The sequence below is a fragment of the Falco naumanni genome, chromosome 2 (assembly GCF_017639655.2).
Source record: "Falco naumanni isolate bFalNau1 chromosome 2, bFalNau1.pat, whole genome shotgun sequence".
NCBI lineage: Eukaryota > Metazoa > Chordata > Aves > Falconiformes > Falconidae > Falco > Falco naumanni.
The window spans coordinates 114,640,900-114,667,508 of record NC_054055.1 but is presented as its reverse complement, the minus strand read 5'-3'; the positions used below and the strand labels follow the sequence as shown (position 1 = coordinate 114,667,508).

General features: G+C 54.0%; 1 protein-coding gene across 2 annotated transcripts in view; it reads left to right on the top strand.

The window, feature by feature from the left end:
- The window catches only part of IGSF3 (immunoglobulin superfamily member 3), a 100,260-nt gene that overhangs the window by 55,523 nt on the left and 18,128 nt on the right, over window positions 1-26,609 (top strand). The window contains exons 3-6 of one of the 2 annotated variants that reach the window (XM_040582957.1): window positions 7,745-8,155; window positions 9,012-9,401; window positions 11,070-11,471; window positions 15,021-15,425. In XM_040582957.1, coding sequence (XP_040438891.1) covers window positions 7,745-8,155; window positions 9,012-9,401; window positions 11,070-11,471; window positions 15,021-15,425 — 1,608 coding nt within the window. The remainder of the gene's footprint in view (window positions 1-7,744; window positions 8,156-9,011; window positions 9,402-11,069; window positions 11,472-15,020; window positions 15,426-26,609) is intronic. The other variant, XM_040582958.1, reaches the window with a different exon arrangement.

Sequence of the window (26,609 nt, the reverse complement as noted above, 5' to 3'; positions counted from 1 at the left end):
TGGGTCACAGAGCGGGGACGTCCAGGCTGTCACAAAGCACGGGTCCCCCCCGTTGCAGAGAAGGGAAAACACGTGTCCCTTTAGAGGGCATCTCTGCCCCCACCTCGTGCCTTTTTCGCTTGCAGGCTGGTTTTCACACTCCTTGCAGCGAGCATCTGCCTGGCAGAGCGGGGTTGCCGCATCCACGTGCGCGTGCGAGGGGGGTAAAGGTTTTCCTCCCTGCGGGGGCTGGGAGGTGGAGGCAGAGGTGAGGCTGGTGCTCTCTGCCCTCGCCACGCACCCGGCTCACCCTGCTCTCGGGTGCCTCTGTGTCCCCAGTGTCTCTGCCCCTCGGGCCGCCCATCATCAGGGTTTGCTCCACCGATGCCCCAGCTAATTTTTGCTTAATGAACAAATTGTGATTCTTACTGCTGCCTTGTCCTTTTACCATCCCTTCCTGGTTTTTCTTTTTTTTTTTTTTTTTCCTTTTTCTTCTTTTCCTTCTTGTAATGAGGTCATTTGAACTTCTCCATCTAAATTAGCTGTCCTAATAACCAGATGCTCCTGGGGGTGCTTTGGGATGAGGTGGGTGGAGAGAGGAGAAGGAGCTTGTTAGTGGGATCCTGCCTTCCCCCACTCCTCAAAGCAGCTTTAGCTGGGGGCAGGGGCGTGATGGGACACAAGGAAATAGGGGCAGCAGGTGTGAATGTGCTCTCAGTACCCACCTCAGCGCGTCTGAGGCAGTCGAAGGAAGGGGACCAGCAGTTCTGCAGGAGCATCTGCCACTCGCTGGCAGGAGGAGGCTGGGAGAACTGCTCTGAACAGCACTGTGCTGGTGGGGCTGGAGCCCCACAGTAAAGCCCAGGGGGAAAAGAGAGGGCGAGTGGAGCTGAAGCACTGCGAGCAGTTGGGAGAGCTGTAGCTCCCGTGGGTCTGTCGAGGACAAACTGGAGTCGGGGCTGAGCGCGTCTGTTCCCCTTGCACGCCTGCCCTGTGCGCACGGGAAGGGGGTTGCTCAGGGTGCCTGCTGCCATCCCAGTGGGTTCGTGTGGGGCTTGGGAAGCTGCGGGGGGGCATCGCTGCCCCGCGTGCTGGGGATGAGCACACTGGCTTGTGACCACCCCATCCGGCTGGGGGTCCCATGCGGTTTGGCCGGGAGGCTGCTCGTGGGTGCACACCATGGAGCAGGAGCAGGCTGTGCACCGGGGTCCTCTGCCGCTGCCCGGGGGGAGCGTAGTGACAGCCTCAACAGGCACACGGGGCAGGCTGTGTGTGCGACTAACGGAGCCCGCAGCGAGCGACAAGTTCAGGCCCTGAGCTGGAAAGCTGACCTAATTTCCAGTTTTTTGCGACTTCGGTCTGATTCTCTTTTCCCCTTTCTTCTACAGCAGTTACTTCTGGGTTTTGCTTTGCCCTTTCTCACTGGCTGCTTGAACTCACCCTGTTGCTTTGGGAGATGCATTTCTTTCGGCATAATTGTTCCAGCCAGTCGTTAATATACCAACAAGGATACTATTGAAATCGGAGGATTTATTACTACTGCTGTGAAACAACTGTCATGCTATCTTACTTAGCTCTTCGGCTCCCCTCTTGCCTTCTGCCAGCAGCTGAATCAGTGACAAACTGCCCTTTTAAAAAGGTGCAAACGTGCAAACTGGGGATGTTGTTTTATTTTATTTTTATATCTTATTTTCCAGCTTTTACTACAGCATGCTGCAGTGATACAATTGCAAGTGACTTTAGTGCTTCGCTATGCATTTCTTGATTGTGCAGCAGCTCAAAGTGACTACATAGTTCAACTTCTCATTTAAAATAAGGCTTAAATATTTGCATGAGGATTAAAAGTATATTCTGACTGCTTGTCTTTAGACCACAGCACAAGTTCTGCTCATCCCTTCAGGAGCTTGAAGTGAATTCCCTGGCTTAATTCAGAAAAGTGTATGACTTCCTTTTTAGTTTAGTTAATTAATAGTATTTTAGCTGCTTTTCATTTAAACCTGTCTTTAACCATCCTTAGTTCTCAGTGCAGGTGGGGCTTTACCGAAGGAAAGTAATCCCCAAACCAGATTATTAACACTTGCTTTATATTTTTCCCGTGGAACCAGGAACCTGTTGCTATACAGTGGTAGGCGAGGAAGAAAAGAGGGCAAGGTTTGCACAGAGACCGCACGGAGTCACAGCGAAAGTAGGTCTTGGGCTGGTAGGTTTGCCTCCTCGGTTTCTGGTGTCAGGTAGGACCTTGGGCACTGGAGGAAACTTAGAAGCGACAACAACAGGAACAAAGTTTTCCTCTGCCTGCCACAGACCTTGTAGTCGTGACTTAAAAATAAGGCAAGAAAAGAAAATGCTACCAGTGGCATGATCTGCTCAGTTTTGTCTACTTGCAAAGGTGATGCTTGAAGGTCTTCATCAGTTACGTAGCGTTACCACAGAATGTGTCTTCCTCTGTGCTGAAGGCATTAGGTGAGCTTTTGATTGATGAGGAAGAGCAGGGTCTGGTGTGCTGCAGCACGTGTGGGTCGGCATGTACAGCTAATTGCCAGGCATGAGGGCTTGCGAGGGTTACACTCCTCATCTGGGTATCTTCCCTGCCTTATCACCACCCTCTTCCTCCTGCCGCATGCACGCACATGAATTTGGATCCTGTAAAGAATGGAAATCAATAGCAGTGTGGGGGAGGGATACAAGGAGCGTGGCTCCCTGAGAGCTTGCAGTGGCTGGGAGAGGACAGGTCCCTTCCAGCTCTCTCTGTGACAGTGGGGTGGCTCTGGTAGCAGACCCTCCCTCCCTCCCTGGGATGGCCCGGGTGGCTGCAGGAGGGTTAGCAGATGATGGTGACGGAACGCTGTATCCCTGTGCCTCACACTCCCGCCCGCGTTGCCATTCACGGTGCCGCTGGGTGCCTGCCAGCGCTCACCTCTGGACCGGTGGCACTGGCGTTGCAGTCCCTCTTGAGCAGCTTGTTCCTGTCTTGCACACGCAACCGGAGGGGTTGGGGAAGGAGGTTCGTGGCACCAAGCTGGGATCCCTGCAGGGCAACAAGATGTCGTGGGGCAGGTGGAAACATAAGTCTCACGCTAATTACCTGAAAAATCCCTAGCAGTATTTCTCAGCCAGAAGCAGCTCCCTAGGAGTAGGGAACACATGTGTGTGTTCTTCCTAGGTAGTTCACATTTGACACTTGGCAAGCTTAGCTCTGTCCAGGTAGTACGAAGTGGGCGTGTGGGCGCACAGGGTAGCACCATAGGGTGCCTCTGAAGCAAATCAGTGGGTAAAAGCCGTAACAAAGTCCAAGGGAAGAAGAGGTTGGTGGGTTTTACTTGTCCAACAGTGGCCCTGAGATAGTCCCGTGGTGCCGGGTGGCCTGTGTGAGTTGGTTTACTCCTGCAGAGCCTCCAGTGTAAGGCTGTCATGGTGCTAAGTGATTGTCACAGTGGTGTTTTACCAGCCTGAGCTAGGGAGCCTCTGGCTCCCAGCCTGCTGCTCCTCCTGCATTGCTTAACAAGGAAACGGCATCTCCGGCAGGTTTGCTGCCTTGCCTGGGTGGAGGTGAAATATTGGTAGCTCTCTGGTTTGTGACTAGCACATAAAAGCTTTGATAGCCTATTCCCTGGAGATGGTCGGAGTTTTGGATAGCTCAGGGCGAACCATGGGGAAAAGGGAGACACCTGGGTCATCCGACCGTGTGGAGAGAGTTCAGCACGGTACTGGGAGCTGCTGGAGATGGAGCTGGTCCTGGGGCTCAGAGGAAAGCCTGTTGAAGGTGTGTGCCAAGTCCAGACCTGGGATCTCCAGCCTCTGCTCCCCGCTTGTCTTCTGGGAGACTGTAAGCCAGTTCCCTTCCTGAGGTTAGCCTTAACCAGCTCACCAAGCGCACGGCCATTGTGTGTTGCTGAGGTGTGTCCATTTGAAGCGGGTTTGACTGGAGCTGTGTGTGCAGGCTTCCTGAGGAGAGGGATGTTCGCTGGCACTGCCGTGGCAAGAGGGGAGCATCTCCTGGCTCCCTGCTCCTCCACCTCCACCTCCTCCTCCTCCTCCTCCTCCTCCTCCTCCTCCTCCTCCCCCCGCTAGCCCTGGGACTCTCCCTGGCTGGGTTCCTGACGCCCTCTAGCGGTAATATTTACATTTAATAGTTCAGGAGCTTCCAAAACTTGGCGGGGGTTGTGAGCGCCCTGTGCTTAGCAGCCCACCCCCTGCCAAGTACCTGTCCCAGTGCCCTCTGCAGTCACCTGTGGCTTGGGCGCTAATAGGAAACGGTGTATTTCTTGCTGCTTTAAGAAACTTACTGTTTCTGCCCTAAGTACAAGCTCGGTGCTGTCAGCTGCGACCAGGCTCAGCGGACTGGTTCAGGGATGGAGGCAGCACAATAGCTTTGCTCTCAGCAAGTGTTTCTCATTTTCCTGGCCAGCCACTCACTGCCAAACCTAACCCTGAGGCTGGAGACACGGGGTTCTGCTGACACCTCCGGGGGGTCATGACAGCTGCAGGGGTGGACTTGTGTTGGAGGACAAGGAGGAAGCAAGGCTGGATGGCGCGCGTAGAAGAGAGCAGAGACAGGGAGGAGCTGGCTGAACACGTGTGCTGCAGCATCCCTCTTGGCTCTGATTCAGGTGCGGCCCTGCTCCCCTTCACGCAGTGGTAACTCCCATCTAACCTTACCCTTGGTTTCAGGTGGAGCTCAGCTTGCAGAGTGTCCCCAGGAGCCGTGGTGCTTCCCACAGCAGGCAGCTGCGGGATGAGTGCGGGCAGCTCAGCAGCGCGATGGCTGGCAGCAGAGCCAGCGCTCCCAGCTGAGCGCTGTGCAGCTCGTGTCCTGATAAGCAAACTGGTGTCTTTGAAGGCTGAGCAGGGTGACTAGCTTGGGAGGAACTTCTCTTCTGCTAATGCACCTCCCTGCATGCGGTGCCGTGCCCTGGCAAGCGCCTTTGCGGTGTTCCCTCCTTGCTTTTCTCTCCCATGACTTCCAGGCTGGGTCTGCTCCAGCTTGACGGGCTAAGGTGTGCCTGTAGCCCTCTTGGCAGCACAGGCCAGGAAGGTCTGTGCCTTGGGCTGGTGTGTGAGCCCCAGCGGACCTGCTGCGGGAGTCCCCAGTGCTCCACAGCACTCAGAACAAAATGCTCAGGCTTCTGAAATGAGCTGTGACCTGCTGCCACGTTTGGCTGCCTCTCGAGAACAGCGTTTTCTCCTTCCTCCTACCCGCTTCCCCCGCTCCCCAAACGTGGTACCCAAGGTGCATCTTGCAGTGCAACTATACAGTTGTTTGTGCATCGCTGGCCAAGCGTGAGAGCAGTGGTGCGAAGCGCAGAGCCTTCCCGCTGGCCCAGCCAGCTTCGGGCTCTTGCCTGTCCCTCCCAATGTCTAATCCTTTGGAAACTGGGATTTAATTTAGTGAGTGGGTCTCTAGTCCTTCTGGTTAGGAGGGTGACACTAACCGAATGTATGTCCACGCCAGGCTGATTTAAGGCAGTGGCCTCAAGGCTGCGTGCAACCTCAGAGTTCTTACTAATGCCTCTAACCAGGAGGATTTTGGTTGGGTTTTTTAACCAGAAGAGCAAGAGGAATGCAGCACAGCGTGTCAAGGTGTTACCACAGTTAAATTACAGCCTTTAACAGCGCGCCACCACCTCCTGATTTTTCTCCAAGAATGCATTTTGCAATAGTTTGCCCATGTGGTGTAAAAGATGCTAACCCTCCAGCCAGATTATGACCTGGGAATAAGTCACGGTTCCAGCAGACGAAGCGGTGCCTGTGCCAGCCTCTAACCTGCTCGGGGAGATGTGTGGGAAGCGTTCACTTAAGGCTCAGCCTTCGGACGGGCTTCCCAGCATCAGTCCTGGGGAGTGGGCAGCTCCAGCGGGGCTGGCAAGCCAAGTGCCTGTCCCCTCCTCCAGTGTGACCTGGTGTCCCACGGGGCCGGCAGCTCTCGGCCTGGTGCTTAGCCAGAGCGCGGCCGTGCTGCTGAGCAGGGCTGAGGACACGCAGGCACGCGGTGGGTGCACAGGGCCCTCAGACTGGGGGGTGTGGGGTGTGAGGATGGGTGCACTTTCTTCACAGACACCCACGTTCACCCCATAAGCTGCTGCGTGGAGGCTGGTGTAGCAGGGCGCTCTGCCTTCGAAGCAGCTCAGCAGGGAAGGAACTCCAGCAAGGGGATGATCAGGTTTAATTTATTCAAATAATGTCAGAAAAGTTGTAAGAGCCCATGGCTGGAAGGCAAAGGGAAAGGAGCTGCGTGGCTCTGGAAATTATGCAGAAAGGTTTGAAATGAGAAATTTGAATCTTACCGTGCAGGCGTTGTGAACCGGCATGGTTAGTTGTTGCTGTCACCGCTGGTTTGGGAGTCGGAGGGAAGCGGGAAAGTGAAGCAAGGTGGGATCCTGGCCATGGTCTGCCAAAGGCTGTTGCCGGTGAGCAGGGAATGGGAGCCCCAGCGAGGAGCATGAGAGAAAGGGAGGGAGCAGGAGACGTGGCTGCAGGGATGGAGGCAACAGCCTGTAAACGGCTTTACCAGGTACGTTCCCTGTCAGGGGCAGTAAATTCCTTGGGTAGTGAACACGTTGTAGAAGCAAATGCTCCCGTCCGGGCTGGATGTGGGAAGGTTTCCCTCTCGTTTACTCTCTCTCTTGGCTTTTTTCTTTTCTCTCTTCTGCTTTTGACTTTTCTTCCCGTAAATAATCCCAGTGGTTGTCTTCACTGCAGCTCATTGCTTTCTGTAGCTGTGCCTGAATGAAACAGATGCAGCTTTTGGCAGCTCAGCTAATTTTATCAAATCTTCCAGTGCTGTCAATGAAACTGAACTGAGATACAGTAATTATATTCCACCAGTACGCGGCAAAACCGTAGGCATTAACAGGCTCACTAACGCTGCAGAGCTGGGGAGGGGGTTTGCATTCTTCTTTTCACCTGACGTTTCTTGAGACAGCAAAGTCTAGAAAGGCTTCTTTTTAAGAAAGTCCGTCTTCTGGGGGTAGAACCTCCTGCTAAAATTAAGATGCTTGTTAACGTCAAGTAGAATTGGGGGGCCGCAATTTTATTTTAGCAGCTGTACTTCTTTTCCTCTAGTTAATCAACTGGAAAAGTAGCCGGCAGTTTTATTACCGGGTGCCTTGACACGGCTGTGTCCCGGGGGCAGGCTGCAATTGCATTGCTGCCCTCGGAGGAGCCTCTTCCCTCCGAATGCAGAAACCCCTTCATTTGGCCTGCAGGGTTCATTAAAACATGAAACGATATAAACAAAGGAGAGGGGGATTGGATCACCGGGCTTTTTAATGATGGGAGATTAAAGGAATTAAATCTGTCTAGCTTGGCCCCACCGGTGACTGAGGGGCAAAGACCATGCCAGAGCTCAGGGGTGGCTGAAGGATGCGGGCAGGAGGAGGGTCACGAAGCGTGCTGCCGGGGCGCGGGACGAAGGGGAGCCCACCCGTGACGAACTGCCTCGATGGGAAGCGGGTGTATTAAGCTGTGCTGCTCTGCAGCGTGATGGAAAACCCAGTGCAGTCACTGGGGCCGTTGAGAGCAGGAATTTAAGCGCACCGCTGGAGTGTGTACGCAGGTTGCGGTCTTTCCCAGCCAAGGATTTGGGGGATGATTTTCCTCCTTTGGGGAGGTTAAATGTGAGCTTAACAGGGTTTGCTAATACTTAACAATTAATGACAATCGTAAAAGAAACCTCTCCCCCTGCTCTCCTTTAATGCATCTAGGCTTTAGGCTCAGCATTTTGGCGTTGCTAACACGGGGGCTGTGTTTCTGTCCCCCTTTGCAGTGATCCCCGACTCGCTGCGAGTGACGGCGGTCCCGCAGACACTGAACAAAGTGGAGCGCGACTCCCTGGAGCTGAAGTGTGAGGTGTCCAAGAGCACAGCCCAGCACAGCCACGTCTCCATCGCCTGGTACCGGCAGCGAGGCAGCGAGATGCCCGTGGAGATCATCTCCCTCAGCCGCGACTTCGTCTTGCGGGCCGGCAGCGCCTATGCCCAGCGGCAAGCCACGGGGGACGTTCGCTTGGACAAAGTTGGGGAGACCACCTCAAAGCTCACCATCTACAACCTGCACCCATCGGATCAGGGCGAGTTTTACTGTGAGGCAGCAGAGTGGATCCAGGACCCGGACAAGTCTTGGTATGCCATGACCCGCAAGCGTTCCCAGGGTGCCATCGTCAATGTGCAAGCCACCGGTCAGTGTCTTCTCTGCCTCTTCTTGCTTGCCTGGGCGGTGGGAGGAGGCTGGGGCTTGTCTCCCTGCTTTGCCGTGTGCCCCGCTTGGGAGGCTGCTGGTCGGGTGAAGCACGGCAAGGGAGGGCCCAGGCGCTGCCTGTGGGCAGAGCCAATGTCAGCAAAGAGCAACCAGGGGATGCCAGGGCAGTTTGTGTGGCAGGCCCTGTCCTCTTGACGTGGTCAGTGGTCTGGGGCTGACGCAGGAGCTAAAACATACCTTAAGCGCTTGGTGCTAGCACAGGCAATGAGAATATTGGTAAGGGAGGAGGTAAGAGTGACACGGCAGAAGATAAAACTAAAAATTTCAGCGAGCGCTGTGTTGCACAAGGTCCATTTGCAAATCGAAATCCTTCTCCCAGCCCGAAGCACAGGTTCCTGCTAAGGATCTGAAGACCCAGCTGAGCTCTTTCTTCCTCTGTGATGTGCCCCAGGGCCCTGCCTTTTGACCCTGGTTGAGCTGGGTGCGAGTAGGACTAGGCGTTGGGTCTCATCCCACAGTGCCACTGGGTGCTGGTCTCACAGTAGAGCTGCTCCCAGGAGCAAAGGCTGAAGGAAAGCTCTAGGACCGGGGCAGCCTGGCAGCTCTTGCGTGCTGGGCAGCAAGCTGCCTCTCCTGCAGCACAGCCAAAACCAAAGCCCCTAACAAAAAGCAAAAGCACAGCAAAACCAAGCCCCTAACCCCTTCATCTGCAGATGTGCGTGTCTGAGGGTTGTCGGCCGTGCAGGGGGTAGCAAGCTGTAAATACCTCACATGAGCTTGCCCAGCCTTCTGCTGGGCTTTGCCATGCTGATGTGAGGTGGTGTGTCTCTCCCCAGACAAGGAGTTCAGTGTCCGGCTGGAGACGGAGAAGCGGACGTACATCGTGGGTGAGCCGGTGGAGTTCCGGTGCATCCTGGAGGCGCAGAATGTCCCTGACCGCTACTTCTCCATCTCCTGGGCCTTCAACAGCTCCCTCATTGCCAGCCTGGGACCCAATGCTGTGCCGGTGCTCAACAACGAGTTTGCCCAGCGTGAGGCCCTGGGCCAGCTCAAGGTAGCCAAAGAAAGCGATAACGTTTTTGTGCTGAAGATTTACCGCCTCCGCCTTGAGGACAGCGGCAAGTACAACTGCAGGGTGACAGAACGGGAGAAGACCGTGACGGGGGATTTCATCGACAAGGAGAGCAAGCGACCGAAAAACATCCCCATCGCTGTCCTGCCACTCAGTAAGTAGAGACTTGTCCATCCCCTCCTGGGGCCGTTGCTCTGCTGGGCAGCTAGCTGGTGAGGCCGTGACGTACCCAGATTTTGGCAGTGGGGAAGAGGGAGGATAAGAGTTTGCGTGCTGTGGAGGCTTGAAATCCCAAGTGGAAAGATTTATTTTATTTTTTTACAATGGGAAGGGGATGATAGAGAAGGAGGGTTATGTGTGGGGAAACACGCACCCACCTTGGTCATGACACCAAGCTGGCGGTTTCGTCCTTGAGCTGAAGGTGCACGTGACAGCCTCCGACTTGCTCCTCAGACCTCTCTCCTCGCCCTGCTCTGCGGGGAGCTGGGTGCTCTAAAGTACTCGGCAGACATGATGGGGAGACCAGCTTGGCCTTGGTTTATCCAAAGAGCTGCTAGGGTCCTGCCGTTGAGTGGCTGTTGTTCAGCTGTACTGCGTGATGGCTGTCCTGGGAGAAGCCAGGGTTCATGTGCTTCTCAAGCCCCGGGTTGCTCCTCAGCTTGGAGCTCTGTCACGGTCACTGTGTGTCTGCCAACCCTGGTGAAAACAACCCTGCTGGAGGCTCGCCTGAATGCCTTTTATGTTTGTCAGGCAAACATGATAAATACAGAAATAACAGGTTGGGAGGACTCCTTCCTTGTGTTCTCTGGAGCTGGGGTAGCTGTGGCATGGTGAGCCGTGCACGCGTTGCCCAGCCTAGCCTGGCAGTGGGCTGTGACCAAGCAGAGGGTAGCTGCGAGAGGATTTTGTGCGATGTCTGCTATCTCTTGGGTTTGTAGGAAAACACAGCCCTTTCCTCTAGCTCTTTTTTCCCCTCCTCATTTCTTCAAAAGAAATTCTGTTTCTTTTCTCTCCTACTAATATTTGGTCTCATTTGTTTGGCTTTGAAAATCACTCTAGCTAAAATTTTTGCATTTGACAAATGCCTAAAATGTAGTACTTTTAGGCACAGCCACCTTGCAGACAGATTTCATTCTTGCCGTTTGATAAATCACCAGCTCTAGGAACAAATGTGATGGTTTTTAAAGGGTGCTAAGTGTCCATAACACTGACAAAAGAAAGCAAGAGCAACGAGCGCTCAGTATATCTGAAAAGACAGCTGTAAAGCCGTACACCTCTGGGAAGCTCAGGATACCGTGGGTTTTTTGATGTTACCAGAATTTGATAGCTACCTCTAGTGTCATTAGCGATGGGAGTTGGGGAGAGCTTCTCCCCAAAGCTGTTGTAGGAATAGACGTGGCAAGATGGTGATCAGGATGACGTGCATTGAAAAGCCCAGGGAGCTGGAAGCTTTTTTTTTGGCAGAGCCAGTTGCATGTGGTTGTTGTTGTAGCAACACAAATTCCCTCAAGTTTTGCTGAGATCCCATCCCGGACCTGCGACCAGAAGATGCAGCAATGTCTCCTGAGCCGTAGGCAGAGAGATTTCTCCCAGCTTTGGCCTACGCCTGATTTGAGTGTGCAAGTCACCAGGAGCAGCTCGCTGCCCACAAAGCTGTTTTTGGATGTGGTCATGCATGAGGTTAAGACGTGCCTGGACCCAAATGCGTGGGCAGTTTCCTGCACCTGGTAGAAAGCCTCTCTGGCCGGCAGCGTCCTTCTTGCAGACCAAGAAGTGGCAAGTGTGTGTCATCTCCCCTGTGTGTATGCGTTTCTCTCCTTAGAGACCAGCATCTCCTTGGAGATTATCAACAATGCCAGCAATGTCTTGGAGGGAGAGAGCCTGCGCTTTGGCTGCAACGTACGCTCGGGCTTTGGGCCCCAAAGCCGCCTCTCCGTCACCTGGCAGCTGGTGGACAAGCTGAACCGGCGCAGCGAAATCGTGCGTCTGGATCGGGAGGGCACCCTGCAGCCAGGCCCCTCGTACGCTGAGCGCAGCAGCTACGGGGGCATCCAGGTGGAGCAGGTCCGTCCCGGCTCCTTCACCCTGGAGATCTTCAACAGCGTCAAGGCGGACGAGGGCCACTACGAGTGCCGGGTGGCCGAGTGGACGCGGACTCTGGATGGGGAGTGGCAGATGGTTGGGGAGCGGCACGCGGGCACCCCGGTGTCCATCACGGCTCTAGGTGAGTACTTGAGGTGCAGGGGGCCACGGGGCCGTGCTCCCTCTGTGGCCAGCCCCCCCTTCAGAAGGTCACCTGCGAATAACTGGGGCTGCTCTCCGCACTCCAGCCCTTGCTTGCTGGCCAAGTGGAGATCCCTGGCAGCCCACCCGCAGCTGCTGGTAGGTTGGTGCAAAACTCCTGCGTGCCCCGTTGTGTGTGGGGGCAAAGTCTGAGGGGTGGCTGCGGCAGGAGCAGGGCAGGGGGTGGCTAAGGAGAGGGGCAGTGCTTCCAGCGTCCTTCTGAGGAGAGGGGCTGCCCATGACGTCCCGTGACGTGTCCCCCCAGCACTGATGAGCAGTGCAGTGGTGGTGCTCCATCGGCAGCCTGCGGGCACTGAAGCCTCGCTGTCTGCCCTGGGTAAACCTTACCTCCGCTCGCCAGGCCAGGAGAGCAAAAAGCTGGGCATCTGTTGGCCCAGCCACCAGAAATGACTAGCATCTCTTGACGGCGACAGAAGCCTGCGGAAGACATGGATCAGGAACGGTCCTCATAGCTTCTGCAGGGAGGCACTGAGCTGCTGGCCTGCGACCACGATGTTGTCCATGCCCAAGCCGAACCAGCTCCCGGGATCATTGGTACTGTGCTCTGCCAAGGGGCTCCTCCGTTCCAAACACAGTGCAACCACATCAGTTTAGGAGAGGGCGGGTAGGGCTTTAGGGATTTTGCACAGATTGTGAATTGCTTTGGTCCTGCTCAGGCCTTGCTGTATTAAGCCCTGGACTCATTTCCAGAGCGCTCTGCAGAAGACTGAAGAAGGGATGTCTGCTCCTGTGAGGCTACTGATTTGCAGAATGCCAGCGCTATAAACAATCTGGGAGCTCTGTGGAAAGGTTGAGATAAGAATTTCGGTTGGTGAGGTTTTTTTGGTTCCCTGCAGTATTAAACTTAAGCTTTGGCAAGATGTGTGAGAGACCAGACTTCAAAGCTGTATCGTATTCTGATTAAAATCTTGCTTTTTTCCTCCTTTCCTCCCCTTCACTTTGGACCTTTCAGAGGCTGTTCTGTCTGGAGCTAGAAATCTTTGCTATATAGCTTCCGAAAGCAGACAGGGACATTAGTTTGTAAAGAACTAAAGGCAGATACTTACCTGGTTTTAATGGCACCTTCCTTCTGAGGTCAGCAGCATTTGGCCTGCCGTAAGTTTATGTATTGGCCCTTCTCTCTACTCTGCCACCTGTAGAAGTGTTGAGATTAAGTGCTGAGATTTTAAAATGTATCACTTTTGCTCTTGTTAAAATCTGTAAGATGCTCAGAATCGCCCAGCAGCAGTTCTAGAAGATGTGATGGAAAGGTAGTTGTCCCTGCTCCTCTGCTCCTTGTCCCAGAGAAATCTCCAGCGGTTGAACATGTTCTGTCAAGTCCTAAGAAATTCCTAGGTCCTCTTCCTATAACTAGCAAAGCTGCAGTAGCTTATGAAAATTTAGGGGAGAAAATGTTGAGTATTGTTTCGTTGCTGCTGAATCTGGTATTTTTTGTTCAGCGCAGTGGTTTTGAAGTGCCCTGAGAAACTCAAATGGAAGGTGCTAAGAAGGAGCAAGAGAGGTTTATGGCTACAGAAATTGCTAGTAAAAAAAAAATGCAGTAAATTTAGTGACACTCACACTTCAAGTTAAGGTCTAATCGTTTACTAGTCTGCCAGGGTAAGAAACTCCTTAGCTGTACCAGCACAAATGATGTTCAAACCCATAAATCTGTCCACAGGGTGGTTCAGAAGCAATAGCCAGGAGAGCGATGTGAGGTTGGATGAGACCAGATGTCCCTGAACTTTTGAGGATCTCAGGTGCTGGCAGGGACTTAGTTCTTGGCTGGCTGGGGGAAGGAGTGGGCAGGCAGGGTGAGATGGGGGGGCTGCTGCGTTCTTGTAAGGAGGTCCTGCAGCAAATCTGCCCCCTTTATGCGTGGCTTCTCTCCTTTTGTACCAAGTCCTGAAGGAAGAATGGCCTTTGTGTGTTAACCTGAGTGCCATGACCATGTTGGTTGAGTTGAGGACATGAGAAGCACACCTGGCTTTTGTACGGCAGTCAAGAGAAATCCCTTCGGGAAGCTTCCTTGCCCAGGGCAACTGGAGATTCAACTTTTAAGAAGTCAGCTGGTCTTGGTGCAATTAAGTTGGCTTTCTAGGGCCGTCGCTGGCTCAGTGATGCTCTGAGCTGGGCCCAGTAACATGCTGGCCAGGACAGGAGGGCTGCTGCTGGCTCTGAAGGTGAAGGCTTACGTGGGGATGAGACGCAGCAGTCCTGCAGGGGAGACAGCCTGGGTCTCACTCTCTTCTCCTGGGTAATCACTGGACATGTCACAAGAGTCTTTGATCCCAAAGATTGACCTGTTTTCTCAGTAGTGACATGTCCTGGAGCTCTGGCACGGTGACGCCGTGGGGCTGCAAAGGCGCTTGCTGGAAGCAGGCGGATCCGGCAGTGTCCGTGCTGCAGCTGCTCTGGCCCACGGCAGCAGCTCTGCGGGTTGCAGGGAGCTCCCGGCTCGTCTCCCAAACCGTAATTTCGAGCCAGTGGCAGGCTGAAGCTCTGTGCGGATCCAGAAGACATTCCTCTTTCTACTGGGCACTGGCAGGGCTCTCCTCCAGCAGCAGCAGCAGCCGCGCCAGGTGCTGGGGTGGTTGGCACTGAAGGGGGAGGGAGGAGAGCTGCCAGCCGGCGTGGGACGCCCCACGGAGCCTCCTGAGAAGGGAGCGCTTCTTGGGGAGGTTCCTGGTAGAAAATGAGGTCCCTGCTAAATCTGCTGGCTGCGCTGAAGTGATTACAAGAGAAGAAAATACTTCCTTCTACAGCGCAGAACGTTACCTTTGAATTACTAATAGACTGCTGGTTTTAAAGTCCCCTAAACAAGGTGCCGGGGGTAGACAAGTCAAAACGTATTGACCGGCTTACAGAGTGCCGTACTGCCTAAAGGATAACTGCCTAAAGCTGTCCTGGAGCTGTGATCTGGAAGAGAACAAAAGCCATGCTGTGTGAAGAACAAGAGCAACCTGTTTCTTTTTTAGTTGCCTCCATCCTGGGGATTTGTAACCACTGCCAGCTCTCCGATGCATGAACGAAGGCTGCTGCTTGTTACTGTCCTCATCTTCCCTTCACCTGCCGCAACCAGCCGCAGGCTGGGTGTGGGGAATGGGGGGGGGGGCACCCCCTGCCTGCGGGGTGGGTGCGGACTGCGGGGTCTGCAAGCTGTCAGGCTGATGCTGGGTAGCTGCAGTGCCTGGTGCTGCTCCCTTGCTGCTGCGCTGCCACGTTTTCGTCCGGGGCTGTGGCAGCCTGCAGAGGCTGGCTGCTCACCCTCTGGGTTTAAAGGATCTGGCTTGTCTGGGCAGAACACACCTAAGTGTGGTTTTGCTGCTGCTTTTCGTGCCGCTTTGCAATTGCAAATGAGGAGCCAGCACAATGCAAGTGGCTGATTACTCCATGCCCACGTCTGGGTGACACACTCTAGTTTTTGTGTGCCAACAGCCTGGACTCACTAGGCAGGTGTCTCTTAAAGCCCTCTTCTCTCTTTCCACAGAGGCCGGCTTTGCTGTCACAGCTATCTCCCGCACCCCTGGGGTGACCTACAACGAGTCCTTTGACCTCCAGTGCATCATCAAGCCCCACTACCCATCATGGGTACCCGTGTCGGTGACGTGGCGTTTCCAGCCAGCAGGCAGCACTGAGTTTCATGACCTGGTCACCTTCACGCGTGATGGCGGGGTCCAGTGGGGTGACAGGTATGCGGGTTTCCGGACCCGCACTGCCATCGAGAAGGCTGAGTCCAGCAACAACGTGCGCCTGAGCATTAGCAGGGCGAGTGACACGGAGGCTGGCAAGTACCAGTGCGTGGCTGAGCTCTGGAGGAAGAACTACAACAGCAGCTGGACGCGGCTGGCAGACAGGACCTCCAACCTGCTGGAAATCAGGGTCCTGCGGCCAGGTGAGTGCCAAGAGCACAGGAGAGTGGCTGGGGATGTGTCATGGGGATGGGGTATTTACCAGTGCTGCAGTGGTCTGTCTGGAGTGAGGACCCCTCTCATGGCTGCAACTACACTTGTACAGGTGGAACTGCTCGGCTCTTTGCCCGCAGATGTGTTGGAGCTCCCTTATCCACCTCTGGGGAACCGGGTCCTCTCTTTGTTCCTTGTGTGTTGGCCATGGGGCTTTCTTCTGGGAAGTGAGGTGACTGAAGCTCGGTCCAGTTTCTGGACTGTTCCTGTGAGATGGAGGCAGCTTTGAGGTTGATGGCTCCATTCACCAGAGCAGACTAACCTGGGAAGGAGGGGAGAGGGATGGGGCAAACAGGGTCAAGGAAGAGAGACATGCTCCCACCAAAGCCTGCGTGTGCGCCTGTGCCATAGGTGAGGTGCTGCAGCTCTTGTCTGGTAACTGGCTGCATCTCTCGCTCTGCTGGAGGCATCTTCAAAAGCAGCTGGTGATCACAGAGCGTGACTTTCATCCCCACTAGAAACCGAGCCCTTTGCAGCGGGAAGTCACCGAGGCCGTGGGTGCCCACACAGAGTGTGCAACAGCTGGGCAACAAACGCCTGGCTTGGCAGCGAGAGTCAGAAAACCTACAATGTGCTTAGTCTCCCTGTTACAGCCGGTGGAGAGAGCTGGGTCTTAGCACTGATCCTTTGGTGGTGCCTTCTGTTGTCCACAAAGGGTGCGAAGACACGTATGCAGTCAGGGCAGCTTGGGCCATCGCTGAGCTGAACGGTCCATTGCTGTCTCTGCCTTAGGGCTGGAGTTGGTGTGTGGAGCGAGGCTTTTAGCACCTTCAGGACTCTTGGCTCAGGTCCATGCGGTATGGTAGTCCTCCCTTCATGTTCCTGTGCAGAGGAACTGCTTCCTAAGGTCTTTCTTCTGGCTTAGGCTTTGTGGTTTTCCCCTCGGTGGCCCTTTTCAGACTCTCCTCCACCTTCCCCAACCCTTAGTATGTGTTTAGAAAAGTCAGGGGATTCTGTGACTTTCAGGTGCCTCATGAGTTCTCCGTCATCTTTCTTCCCTCTCTCATTCCTTGCCTTCATCTCCAGGTTAATCTTTGCCATTTATCTTGATTATCCTGCCTTGTGATACGTGTTTTACTGCTGGCAAGGTCAGCTTTGTGATGTTCATCGTTTTAGCTTATTTCCCTAGGAAGCGGCGTTGAGTGGATATGGTCCCTGGAGTAACATGCTTCTTCATGGCACATCTCTGTGCATGCATACATGTGTGAGGGGGAGAGAAAGAAATCCTTGGTAACAGCTTCCAGAAGAGACCCTCTTTGTCATAGCTCAGGGTGGCAAGGAGGACATTCAAAGGACATGTAAACTGTGCTCTGGCAGCCAGTTCTTCTTTACTGGAGCAGTAACCATCAAGTGATGCCTTAACAGAACAAGTCATCTGGGTCTCCATGGTTTTTACCTCTCCCTATCCCCCCGCTGCTCGACAAAACTACTGCTACACAAATCTTAGCTGTCAGTCCAGCGAGCCTTGCATAATGTTTCTGGTTTTATGGCTTACAAAGGGAGGTGGAAGAGAAGAGAGGGACTTCACAGAGCGTCCCCAGCGCCATGGTTGCACACTCTCTGTGCTTTGTCTCCGTGTCCAAGGCAGCCTCTGAGAGCAGGTGGTTGATGTTCTCCACAAATGCAATGCCAGCAGTCACACCAGTGACTGCTGTGGTTCTCTCTGGTGTTGCAGGCTGCAGAGGGTCGTGTCACGTCCTTGTTGGGTCTTTGGCTGGATAATTTCTGGATAATTTCCAGAGAGGATCCAGGATGACGTGGGAGGCACCTTCCTTGGACACCTCTGAATGAATATCCGAGAGCCTGCCCAGTCAGACCTGTGCTGGTGAAGCAGGGGCTGGTTTTCAGATGAATATCCAGGGCTTCTTCAAAAGGATTGAACACCTGAGAGTGCTGTCGGTCTAATTCAGTGTCTCTGTCATCACCTTAATCTGAGATACCGTTGGGCTGCTGTTGGGTATCTTAGTCCCAGCTTTCTCATCCATATGCCAGCGTGTTTGGGGTGAACTATCTCCAGTACCGATCCACTGAGGGACACTGTAAAGAAGGCTTGTCTGAAGGTCTTTCAGCAAATTGAGCCAGCATGTGTTTCCAGCTTGGACATTAATGCTGGGATTCTAGTTTCCTCTTAAACCTCTGCTCCCTGTTCGTCAGAGCGACCTTTCCATTCGGCAGGTTCCAGGTGCAGATGTGGCAGTCGATACAAGTCAGCCTTTAAAGTGTGTTCAGGTGAGAAAGGTAAAATAGCGGTTGCCTGATTGCTTCACTAACCTCTTGGCTTTGTGAAATCCCACATCCTCAAGGAACAGGGTGCTGAAGCTTCTCCTGGCATGCTGGTTTGCTGGTGCAGTGCTCAGGCTGGCTCTCCTTGGCAGTCCTGCAGTGGGTAGTGTTCGTAGATGTCATCGGTGCTGGGTGGTAACCGCAGAGGTGGCAGCGCTGGGTTTGCACTGCACGTGTTAATGTGGCTGCGAAGTCATTTCCCCTGCGGCTGTTTCATGGCCAACAGGTAATGGTGAGGAAACGGCAGCAGCTTGAAACGCTCCGGTCCTTTCCTACTACCAGGAAGAAACAAGCGGTGTTTAAGAAATGAAACACACGGCTCCTGAAGAAGGGAGCAATTGAGGTGGCAGCATTAACTCAGCTCTGAATACAGGGTCTGTAAGCAGGATGGCACAGGTGTCCTGCTTGGCATCTGGAGCCAGATTTGGCCGTTGGCTGTGACATTCCCGACCTCTTGGGCTTGTAGCCGTTATACAGACTGGCAGTGTGAGGAAGAGCCCTACAAAGGGTGCTGGCTGCATGAGAGCTGATAGAGAATTTACAGATCACGAGGGCACCGGTGTTCATCACCTGCTGGTGTGTGAAACCTCACCAGCAGCAGCAGTGGGATCTGGAGCTCCCTTTCGTGGCCTGCCCTTTGGTGTCATGCAAGCCTGCACGCCTTGGGTTGCAAAGCAGAGGGAGGGTTGTGCACAGGCAGGGACACGCAGCCCCTCGTGTGTGCTTTGCAGGGAGTGAGACCTGCACTGCTGTAGGGCAAGCGCTGGGTTCCAACTTCTGGAGCCTGGGGCAGAAATCCCGGCTGGTGTGGGGGTCCAAAGGGCAGGATTGTGGACCGGCCTGGCTAGATTGTCTGGGGCTGTTTCATGTCCTTACAACGCAGCGTTCTCCTTTTTACTTTTGAGCTGCGTGTTGTTTCTTTCTCAGTGAGCTCATGTTGCAGCAGAGGGGGAGGAACGATGAAAGTACGGCTCCGTTCACGCCAGCTGCTTCCCTGAAGCCAAAGCTGGCAGGAGACCACGCACAGGAGCGCAGGCTGAGCTTGGAGCGAGCCCCAGCTGCAAGGTGGAGGTTTCTTCCTGCCCACATCCGTGTGTTTGGGGCTGCCTTTCTGCTGCGGTACCTGGCCTGCCTCTGACACCCCGATTTTTTCACCCCTGAAAGCTGAGGTTCACCCTTCCTTTCCCCCAAGGCTTCACCATCGTGTTCGCTTCTAGAGACGTCGCCCTGCCCTTTGCACACTTGCCCTTTTCCAGGTGGGGAAGAGCATCCTCCGTGCAAGCTTTACTGGGCTGGTCTGCAAGAGATCAATCAGGACAGATGTCCCCCTGGAGGGGACAGGTTTGGTGACTCCCTGGCACTTGCTGATCTCTCAGGTTTTATGGGAGGTAGAGGTGCAGGTGGTTCCTTTTGAATCCAGGTGACCCTGGAAGCATTTGGATTTGGGCTGAGCTCTCTGTGTGAGGACGCCAGCTGAGCAGTACCCCTCACTGATCTCTGCCCCCTTTCTCCCACAGCACGGAGGGGGAACGGTGCCTGCGCTCCGTGTCCTGCCCAAGGGAGGAAGGTGATAGATAGATGCATGTGGGTCAGGGGGAAACCCAAGGGCTGTCAGGCAGGCTCTGTTCCCAGCCCCTCCTTGCATCTTGCTTCTCCCTGCCAGGTTTTCAGGACGGAGCAGCCGAGGTGGGAAGTGCTGTCTGGGAGCAGCACGTGTCTGTGCAGCCTGCGGGACTCAGACAAGGGCAGCAGACAGTCCCTGGCGGCACGGGGATGATGGGGCCTGCGCTGCAGACTGGGCAGGTTAGGACATCTGGATAGGACTCTTGCAGCGAGGAGGCCTGAGCAGATTTGTGCTGGCGCATTAAATTGCCGTTGTCCTCGTGTGCATTACCGCACTTACCTTTCCCCTGCAGCACAAGTGAGTGATTCAGCAGAGCTTTGAGAGGGCCTGAGGTCTGAGTGCTGGGAGGTCTCTGCCAACAGCAGAATAAAAAAGTAGAGCTTCGCACAAGCAGGAGGTTGTAGCAACCCCCTGCTGAGCACACCCCCCACCTTTCATGCTCAGGCACAGACCTGTCCATCCCAACCTGCAGCGTACCCCCCTCCCCGTGCCCCTGCGCTCTGCCTGCCCCTCCATCCTTGCACTGTCCCTTGGCCAGTTCCTTCGTGACTAGCACTGGAGCAGGTGCATGGGGAGAAGCTGCAATCGCCTCTGTAAATCTGCCCTCTTGCTGCCGGGTTTTTGACAGTAATGAACATGGGAGGAGGGATGGGGAGGGGCGGCGGGGGATGATAACTGAGCAGACGCCAGGGGTGCTGGGCTCCTTGCTGCTTTTTCGCAAGCTGGGCTACGGCAGATTGATTGACCTGGGAGCTGTCGAGCAAACAAGGCAGTCAGGCTCTTCATTAGAGCATTAATTAGCTTCCAGGGGTTCTCCAGGGGATGCTTGGTAAAGTTTGGTTTATTAGGAGCTGTCAAGTTGAAACCATTGTGGAGGGGGAGGGCGGAGGCTCCTGAAGCTGGCCTGGGAGAAGCTGGGGAGGCTTGTGCCTGAACCTTTCTTTCAGAGTGGGGTGAGCCAGAGCCGTGCTTGCCCTGAAACGCTGCGCCCGAGTGGGTGCAGAGCGCTCTGCTGTTCTCCTGCTATCCACAAGAAACCACCACTGACAGCAGCCTGACTGTGTTGGGCGAGCAGCGGCCAGAGAAACTTAAGGAACGGAGAGCAAAGGACCTCTTCGTTACCTTTGTTACCTCTTTGTCCAAGACCATCCCTGGCAGCCTCAGAGGGACTGCTCAGTATCCCGCTCATCCTTGTAGATGGATGTGAAAGATGCTTTTTCTACAATGGGTGGCCACTGGGGTACTGACCAGACTCCTGAATGGAGGCTCAAACAAGTGTTTGCAAGGGCCACAAAGCACCTACTGAAAAACCTGACACTTTTTGCGGCCACCAGCATCCAGCAATGAAGTTAAACAAGGGAAGTTAATGAGCTGGAAACTTCCTTACAGAAGTGAAGTCTGGCAACTGAAGTTTGCTGCTTACTTGATCCCAGAGTGGTTTTGCTCCATAGAATAGCACTGCTTCCCTGCTTTACAGCTGCCTGCTCCATCTGGCAAATCGTTGTACTCTTGCTTGAGTGGTGGAGGAGTCCAGGATGTGTGGAGAGACAGGAGGCTGTTCAGCAGCAGTTGTCACTGCGGCGCAGAGCAGTCTCCTCTGCCCTGGCTGCTCGAGGACTTGCTCCTTTCCCTTCACCACCAGTGGGTTAAGACCTGCTCTTCTGCCTCCGAGCTGCTGCTCTTTCCTGTCAGCTTCCAGCACACTGAACAGACAAAATGAAGGGGTTCAGTGTTGCAGGACCCAGGGCTGTCCCCTTGCATAGACCTGCGTTAGTGACCCAGCTGGAATCCTTTTTCTTTTCCAGGTAGCACAGGAGGGTTTGCTTCTTCCACTTTTTACCCCTGGTAGTCTCCTACCCCGGCACATTTGCCTTGGGGAGCTCTGTCCCCACACTTGCCAGGTCCTTTGAGTCAGCTTCCCCACTGAGACTTGCTGCCACCTCCTTGGCACATTTATTTATCCTAGGCTGGCACCCCAGGTTGCTTTTCCTCCGCACTTAGCCATCACATCCTGTTCCCAACATCCCTGTGCCCCATCTTCTCCGTGTACCATCACTGTCACGCAGCTGAGAGCCTGCTCTTGTCGCTGCCACTGTGGTGCATAACATACCCTCTAGCATTCAGGCACTGATTTGTAAATACAGTTTTGAGGTGGGATGTTGCCTGTGGGCACACACCCACGTGAGGATGCTCTCCCTGCCCGGCTCCCAGTGTGGTGCTTCCTGGCTGACCTCGTCAAACCAGCTATGGTTTTGCACTCACCAGTATCGGAGAGGTGCTCGGCCACATCGCTCAGCCAGTTAGATCTGGCCCAGTGCAGGTCACGCGTTGGCAGGAGGTTACATTGGTGTCAGCAGAGCCGAAGCACCCAGAGCAAATGCCATCTTGATTCCACAAAACGGTTGCCATGTCGAAATGAGCCCGTCAGCGTGAGCAGCAGGGGAAGGAGCTCATGCTGGATGCGCTGCAGCGTTCCTGGCCCCACGCTGGGGATGCTGACGCTGGACTTGCAGGGTCAGAGCTGTGATTCGCCTCCCCCTGCCTTTGGTTGCCCATCTGGGAGCAGTGATACTTGGCTCCTCTGCAGGTTTGCACGTGGAATGTTTCTGCCGGAGCTGAACGTGTTGAGCCGATTGCAGTCAGTTATGTTCAGGGCTTCCCCTGGGGCTTCAGCCTGGAAAACGCACCCAAGGGTGTAACGTGAGAAGTTGGACTTTAAATGTATGAAGCATCTCAGATGCATTTCACTAGGGTGAAGGGTGTGGGAACAGATCCTTGCACCTAGAGGGACCTAACCCAGCTCAGCCTGCTCTGTGTGCCCGTTGATCTTGCTGCAGGCAGTCTTGCTTTTCTGCCCCCTAACAAGACCGACTACGAGGACAACACCAGGAGACCTGGGTTGGCTGTATTCAGAACATGCTGCTCTATTCAAATTAACTCTTCCTTTTCACAGTGACTTTTTTAGGAGCAATTTTTTCACTTCGATTTCAAGGCACTCTCTGCTTCTCTCTTTGATATCTCCTGAACGGTTTTCCACTCCCGTTTGCTGCATGCCTATACAGAGCCACAGTATCAGCCTGTTTGCAGTCTGTGCACACACAGTTTCTTTGATGTTGTCTTGAGCGTCTTCTCTCCACACACTTTAGCTTCTCATCGATTACCTGTTTGCTCTCTTTGGACTAAAATACTCCGCAGCGAACAGTACTTAGACGTTGTGCAGCTCTAAAGCTTTGTACGTCCCTCATGTCCTTGAAGACTTCAAAAGCAGAGTCAGCAGGGACAGCCCCTGGGGGAGAGGGAGCACTGGTGATGAGTGGGTTTCCAGCCAGGTGTTGACCGCCGCTCTCCTTCCTTGGTCCATGCATGGAGTGCCAGCCCTTTGGCTGCCCCACTGGTCTCCAAAAGGCGAGTGGCCTTGGGGCCAGCAGGCTCAGTGCTGCAATGGCACGATTTTTCTCTTGCTGCATTCTCAGCTCTCCAGTCAGAGAGCGGTACCCAGCCTGGGTGTCCCTCCTAGCATGTCCAAGCAGCAGCTTTGGCTGTCCATCCTTGTGCCTGGGACCTGTACCATTTGTGTTTGTCTTGCTTCTTTATCATGTGGGGTGTTTCTCCTGGGATGAGAAACTACGCACGCCCCATCGGTCCTTTGCACAGCCAGGCTGTGTCCTCTTTTGAGAAGAGCCGCGGCAAACAGGCCAGGCAGAGGGGTGGCCTAGCCCCAGTTACTGAAAATCCCCTGCTTCTTGCCTTCGTGAGCATTGGTCCGACAGATGGTCAGGGGGTGTCTTCTGCTGGTGGGACACAGTTGGCTGGACACAATGGCTTTGCTCTTCAACATGACAGTGACCTGCGTAGCCAGGTGGTGCAGCAATGCCCACAATAAGGAAGCAACTTCGGTAAAATAAACCCAGCCACTTCCTCCCGTGGTGATTTTACCTTCTGAGATTAATTTCTCTGTGTCAGTAGAACAAACAAGGACAATTTTTAGCTGAATGCTTTTCCAGAAGTTTGGTTCGTAAGAGACTTATTATTTGGGGGTTTCTACCTGTTCTGACATTGGTCGAAGAGTAAATTGCTGGGGTCACGGAACCTGCAATCTGCTTCCTTACAGCAAAGTGACAGGCTCTGGACACGCTGAACCTACGGCTCAGGGTCTTTTATTTTAACACGTAAACATAAAAGTTGGCTCCCAGGGCAGGGCCATCTTACTTGCTTAAACAGGGATTTGAAGCTGTTAAAAGAAAATTCCTACAGTTTTCCCTGTCCCATATAATAGCGAAACAAGGAGTGCAAGTAGTGATGGATCTGTAGCCCATCCTGCAGTAATATTTCCTTGGTCCTTAAGAAGTTCAAGAAGACAATTTCTTAAGAAATGACAGATGGTTCATTTAACTTGGTTGTTCTTCCACACAGTAGTCGAATTCGCCAGTTAATTTATGGAAGCAGCAGCATCATGAGCATTTAGGGTGCAAGTGGAGCTAATCTAGCACAGAAGGAGGTGATCCTCATCCCTGGACACATGCTGCTGGCTGCATGGTCTTGTCCCATTCCTTGTGCCAGCATCAATCCCACTGTGCGCCAGCTCAGTTTACTGAACCTGCAGAAAATTAACCCGGTGGAAAGGAGTAGTTAAAGGTGAGTGGAGTGAGCTAGCTCTGGGGTGGATTCAGTTCGGTCCTTCTCAGGGGACTTTTATCTGCACAGAGGACAGCACCGACAACCTGGGGCTGGCAGGACTGGCGCAGGCATTGTCCAGAAGACCTCATGGTCCTGCCTGAGGTCTGTCTGGAGAGCTTGCTCTCTGGACGACAAGAAAATGGCATTTCATACCATTGGCATGTATCTACACAAACCCTACCAAGGATTTATGTTAAGAAAGTTGACTGTTCATGTCCAGCCTCCAGAACAGCATAGGAGTTGGTGTGTGGTGCTGCTGTATGTGTTAGAACTTGTTCTTCAGGTACCTTTAATTACTTCTTTTTCCTAATGGACCAAGTGCTCCTTTGTTTGAAATCTTCCTGATGAGGAGTTGATTAAATATCTCAATATGTTATTTTTTTTTTCTTTCTTTATCCTCGGTGGCTGTAGCTTGGTACTGAATTTATCTTCCAGTGATCCTATCTCCATATTTTAATTTACAAATGATCAGTGAGCCGTATATTGTTTCCTGACAGCATACACAACTCATGCTGGGAATCTTTTATTCCTCCCGCCCCTCCTCTTTCTCCTGCAGAACTTTCATTCATTTCAGGGTTTGGCAGGAAGGCTTCTGGTTTTAGGTTCGCGGGGCATTTTGCTTTGGGGTGTATTTGTGTCTCGCTGTCCTTCAGAGAGTTGTGCTTTCTGGTTCTTGGAGAAGGTCTGGCTTTTCCCAAGCCAGTGGCGTGTTCCAGCCGGTGGTCTCTGGCTTACCATGGCTGGCCCTTGGAGGCTGCGGGCTTCCCAGCTTTCTCCATCGCTGCAGCTACACGCACGGCCTTTTCCATAGATGCTCACAGATGTATGGCTTCTGGGCTTTGAAGAGACTTTCTGGGTCACATATGTATGCTTCCCCGAGGCCCTGCTTGGTGCCCTGCTAGTTCGTGAGCTGCTCTGCCGACTCCGGCGTGACATGGCTGGTAATGCCAGGCTGTCCCCTAGCTCAGCAGATGTCCTTGTCACTGCCTGCAGTCTTCACGCCACAGCACAAGGTGTGCAGCGATGGGCTTGAGCCGCTGCCTCTGTGTTTGGCAGGTCAGCAGTCTGACCGCGCTGCTTTTGGGGAGCGTGGGGGCATCCAGCCGCTGGTGCATGGGTTTGGCTGACGCGAGTGCGGGGCTGAAGCTGGCAGGGGTGCAGCAGAGCAGGGTCCACCGCAGGGTTTGAGCAGAAATGCCTGTTCCACTTTGCCACAGCACCCTGTGGTTGCATTTTGGGTGCATCAGGCTGCGCTTCCCCAAGATGCAGGAGGACAGTGTGCTTTAGGGTGCATGGCTGCCCTCGGGGCTGGGCCGTTGGAACGGGTGGTGGTCAGCGTGGCTGTGCACAGCTATTTAAGTGCCCCACTCATCTTGCTGCAGCAGCAGGCTGGGAGGCTGGGGAGCATCCTGCGTCTGCTGGGCTGTGGGCCTGGCGGCAACTTGCTGAACGTACTGAAACGTGAGTGACTTGGTGGGTTATTCCTGGCGTCTTTCTGTCCCTGAGAGGAGGTGGGTCACAGCCAGCTCCTAGGCGTGCTCTGGGGCTGGGGGCACCCACCAGGCTGTGCTGCAGGGAGCACTATTTGCAGCATTCATACAAGGGACAGTAAATTCCAGGAGAGAAGTGTCATGTAGCTGATTTTTAGCAAACGTGAGCAGTACTTGCGGGCAGGCTCAAGCCTCTCAGACCCCAGGGGAGTGCGAGTAGCATTTGGGTGGCACCTGGGGTGATGTGAAGGGGCATGGCCTGGGTGGGTGAAGGCATGCCTGCTCCTTCCCGCTCTGCCCAGGGGCTCTGGGAAGGGCCATCGCAGCATCTTTCCAGGGGAGTCGCGCCGGCCAGGGAGAACAAAGTGGGATTAACAGCCTGATGGCAAGCAGAGGGTACTGACCCTGCAAGGGGGGAGGGGGAAAAAAGGTGACCCGCATCCATCGAGACTGGCAGTCATTCAGTTTGGTGGCTTGTCCAGGCACCTATCTTCTCTATCCCAGAAAGGAGGCACCTGCAGAAGTGAGGATGTAGCTTTACAAAATTAGTAGGCTAGAGGTTGCAGGAAGACCTGCGAAGATGGGAGAGCTCCTGCTGTGGATCCTTATTGCTGCTGCAGACAGACGTATATTCTGCGTTCGTTTGCATGTCCAACCCAGAGCAGCCCACGTGCAACTGGGACCTGAGCAGTTTGGGGACCACAGAAACTTTCGGCACTGCTCTGAAACCAGCACTGCTGAAGGTCAAGGCGGCAGGTTGGTGTTCAGAGTCGAAGCCTCAGCTCTTTTTGTCTGCCCGCTTGGGAGGGGGCAGCAGCTGAGCCCTCCTCAGGAAAGGGTTAACGTTGTCTCTCCTTCCCATGGAGCTGCTCTCGCAGTAATTCAATCATGTCAGCCTGTTTGCAGGCAATAATTCATTGTTATAGGAACACTACAGTAAAGTGACAAGTTAATAATGGCAGTAATAATGACAGGCAAAGTCTAATGCTATTTCCCTTTCTTCTGCTCCTGTTGCACCAGCAGCCTCCCATGTTGGCTAA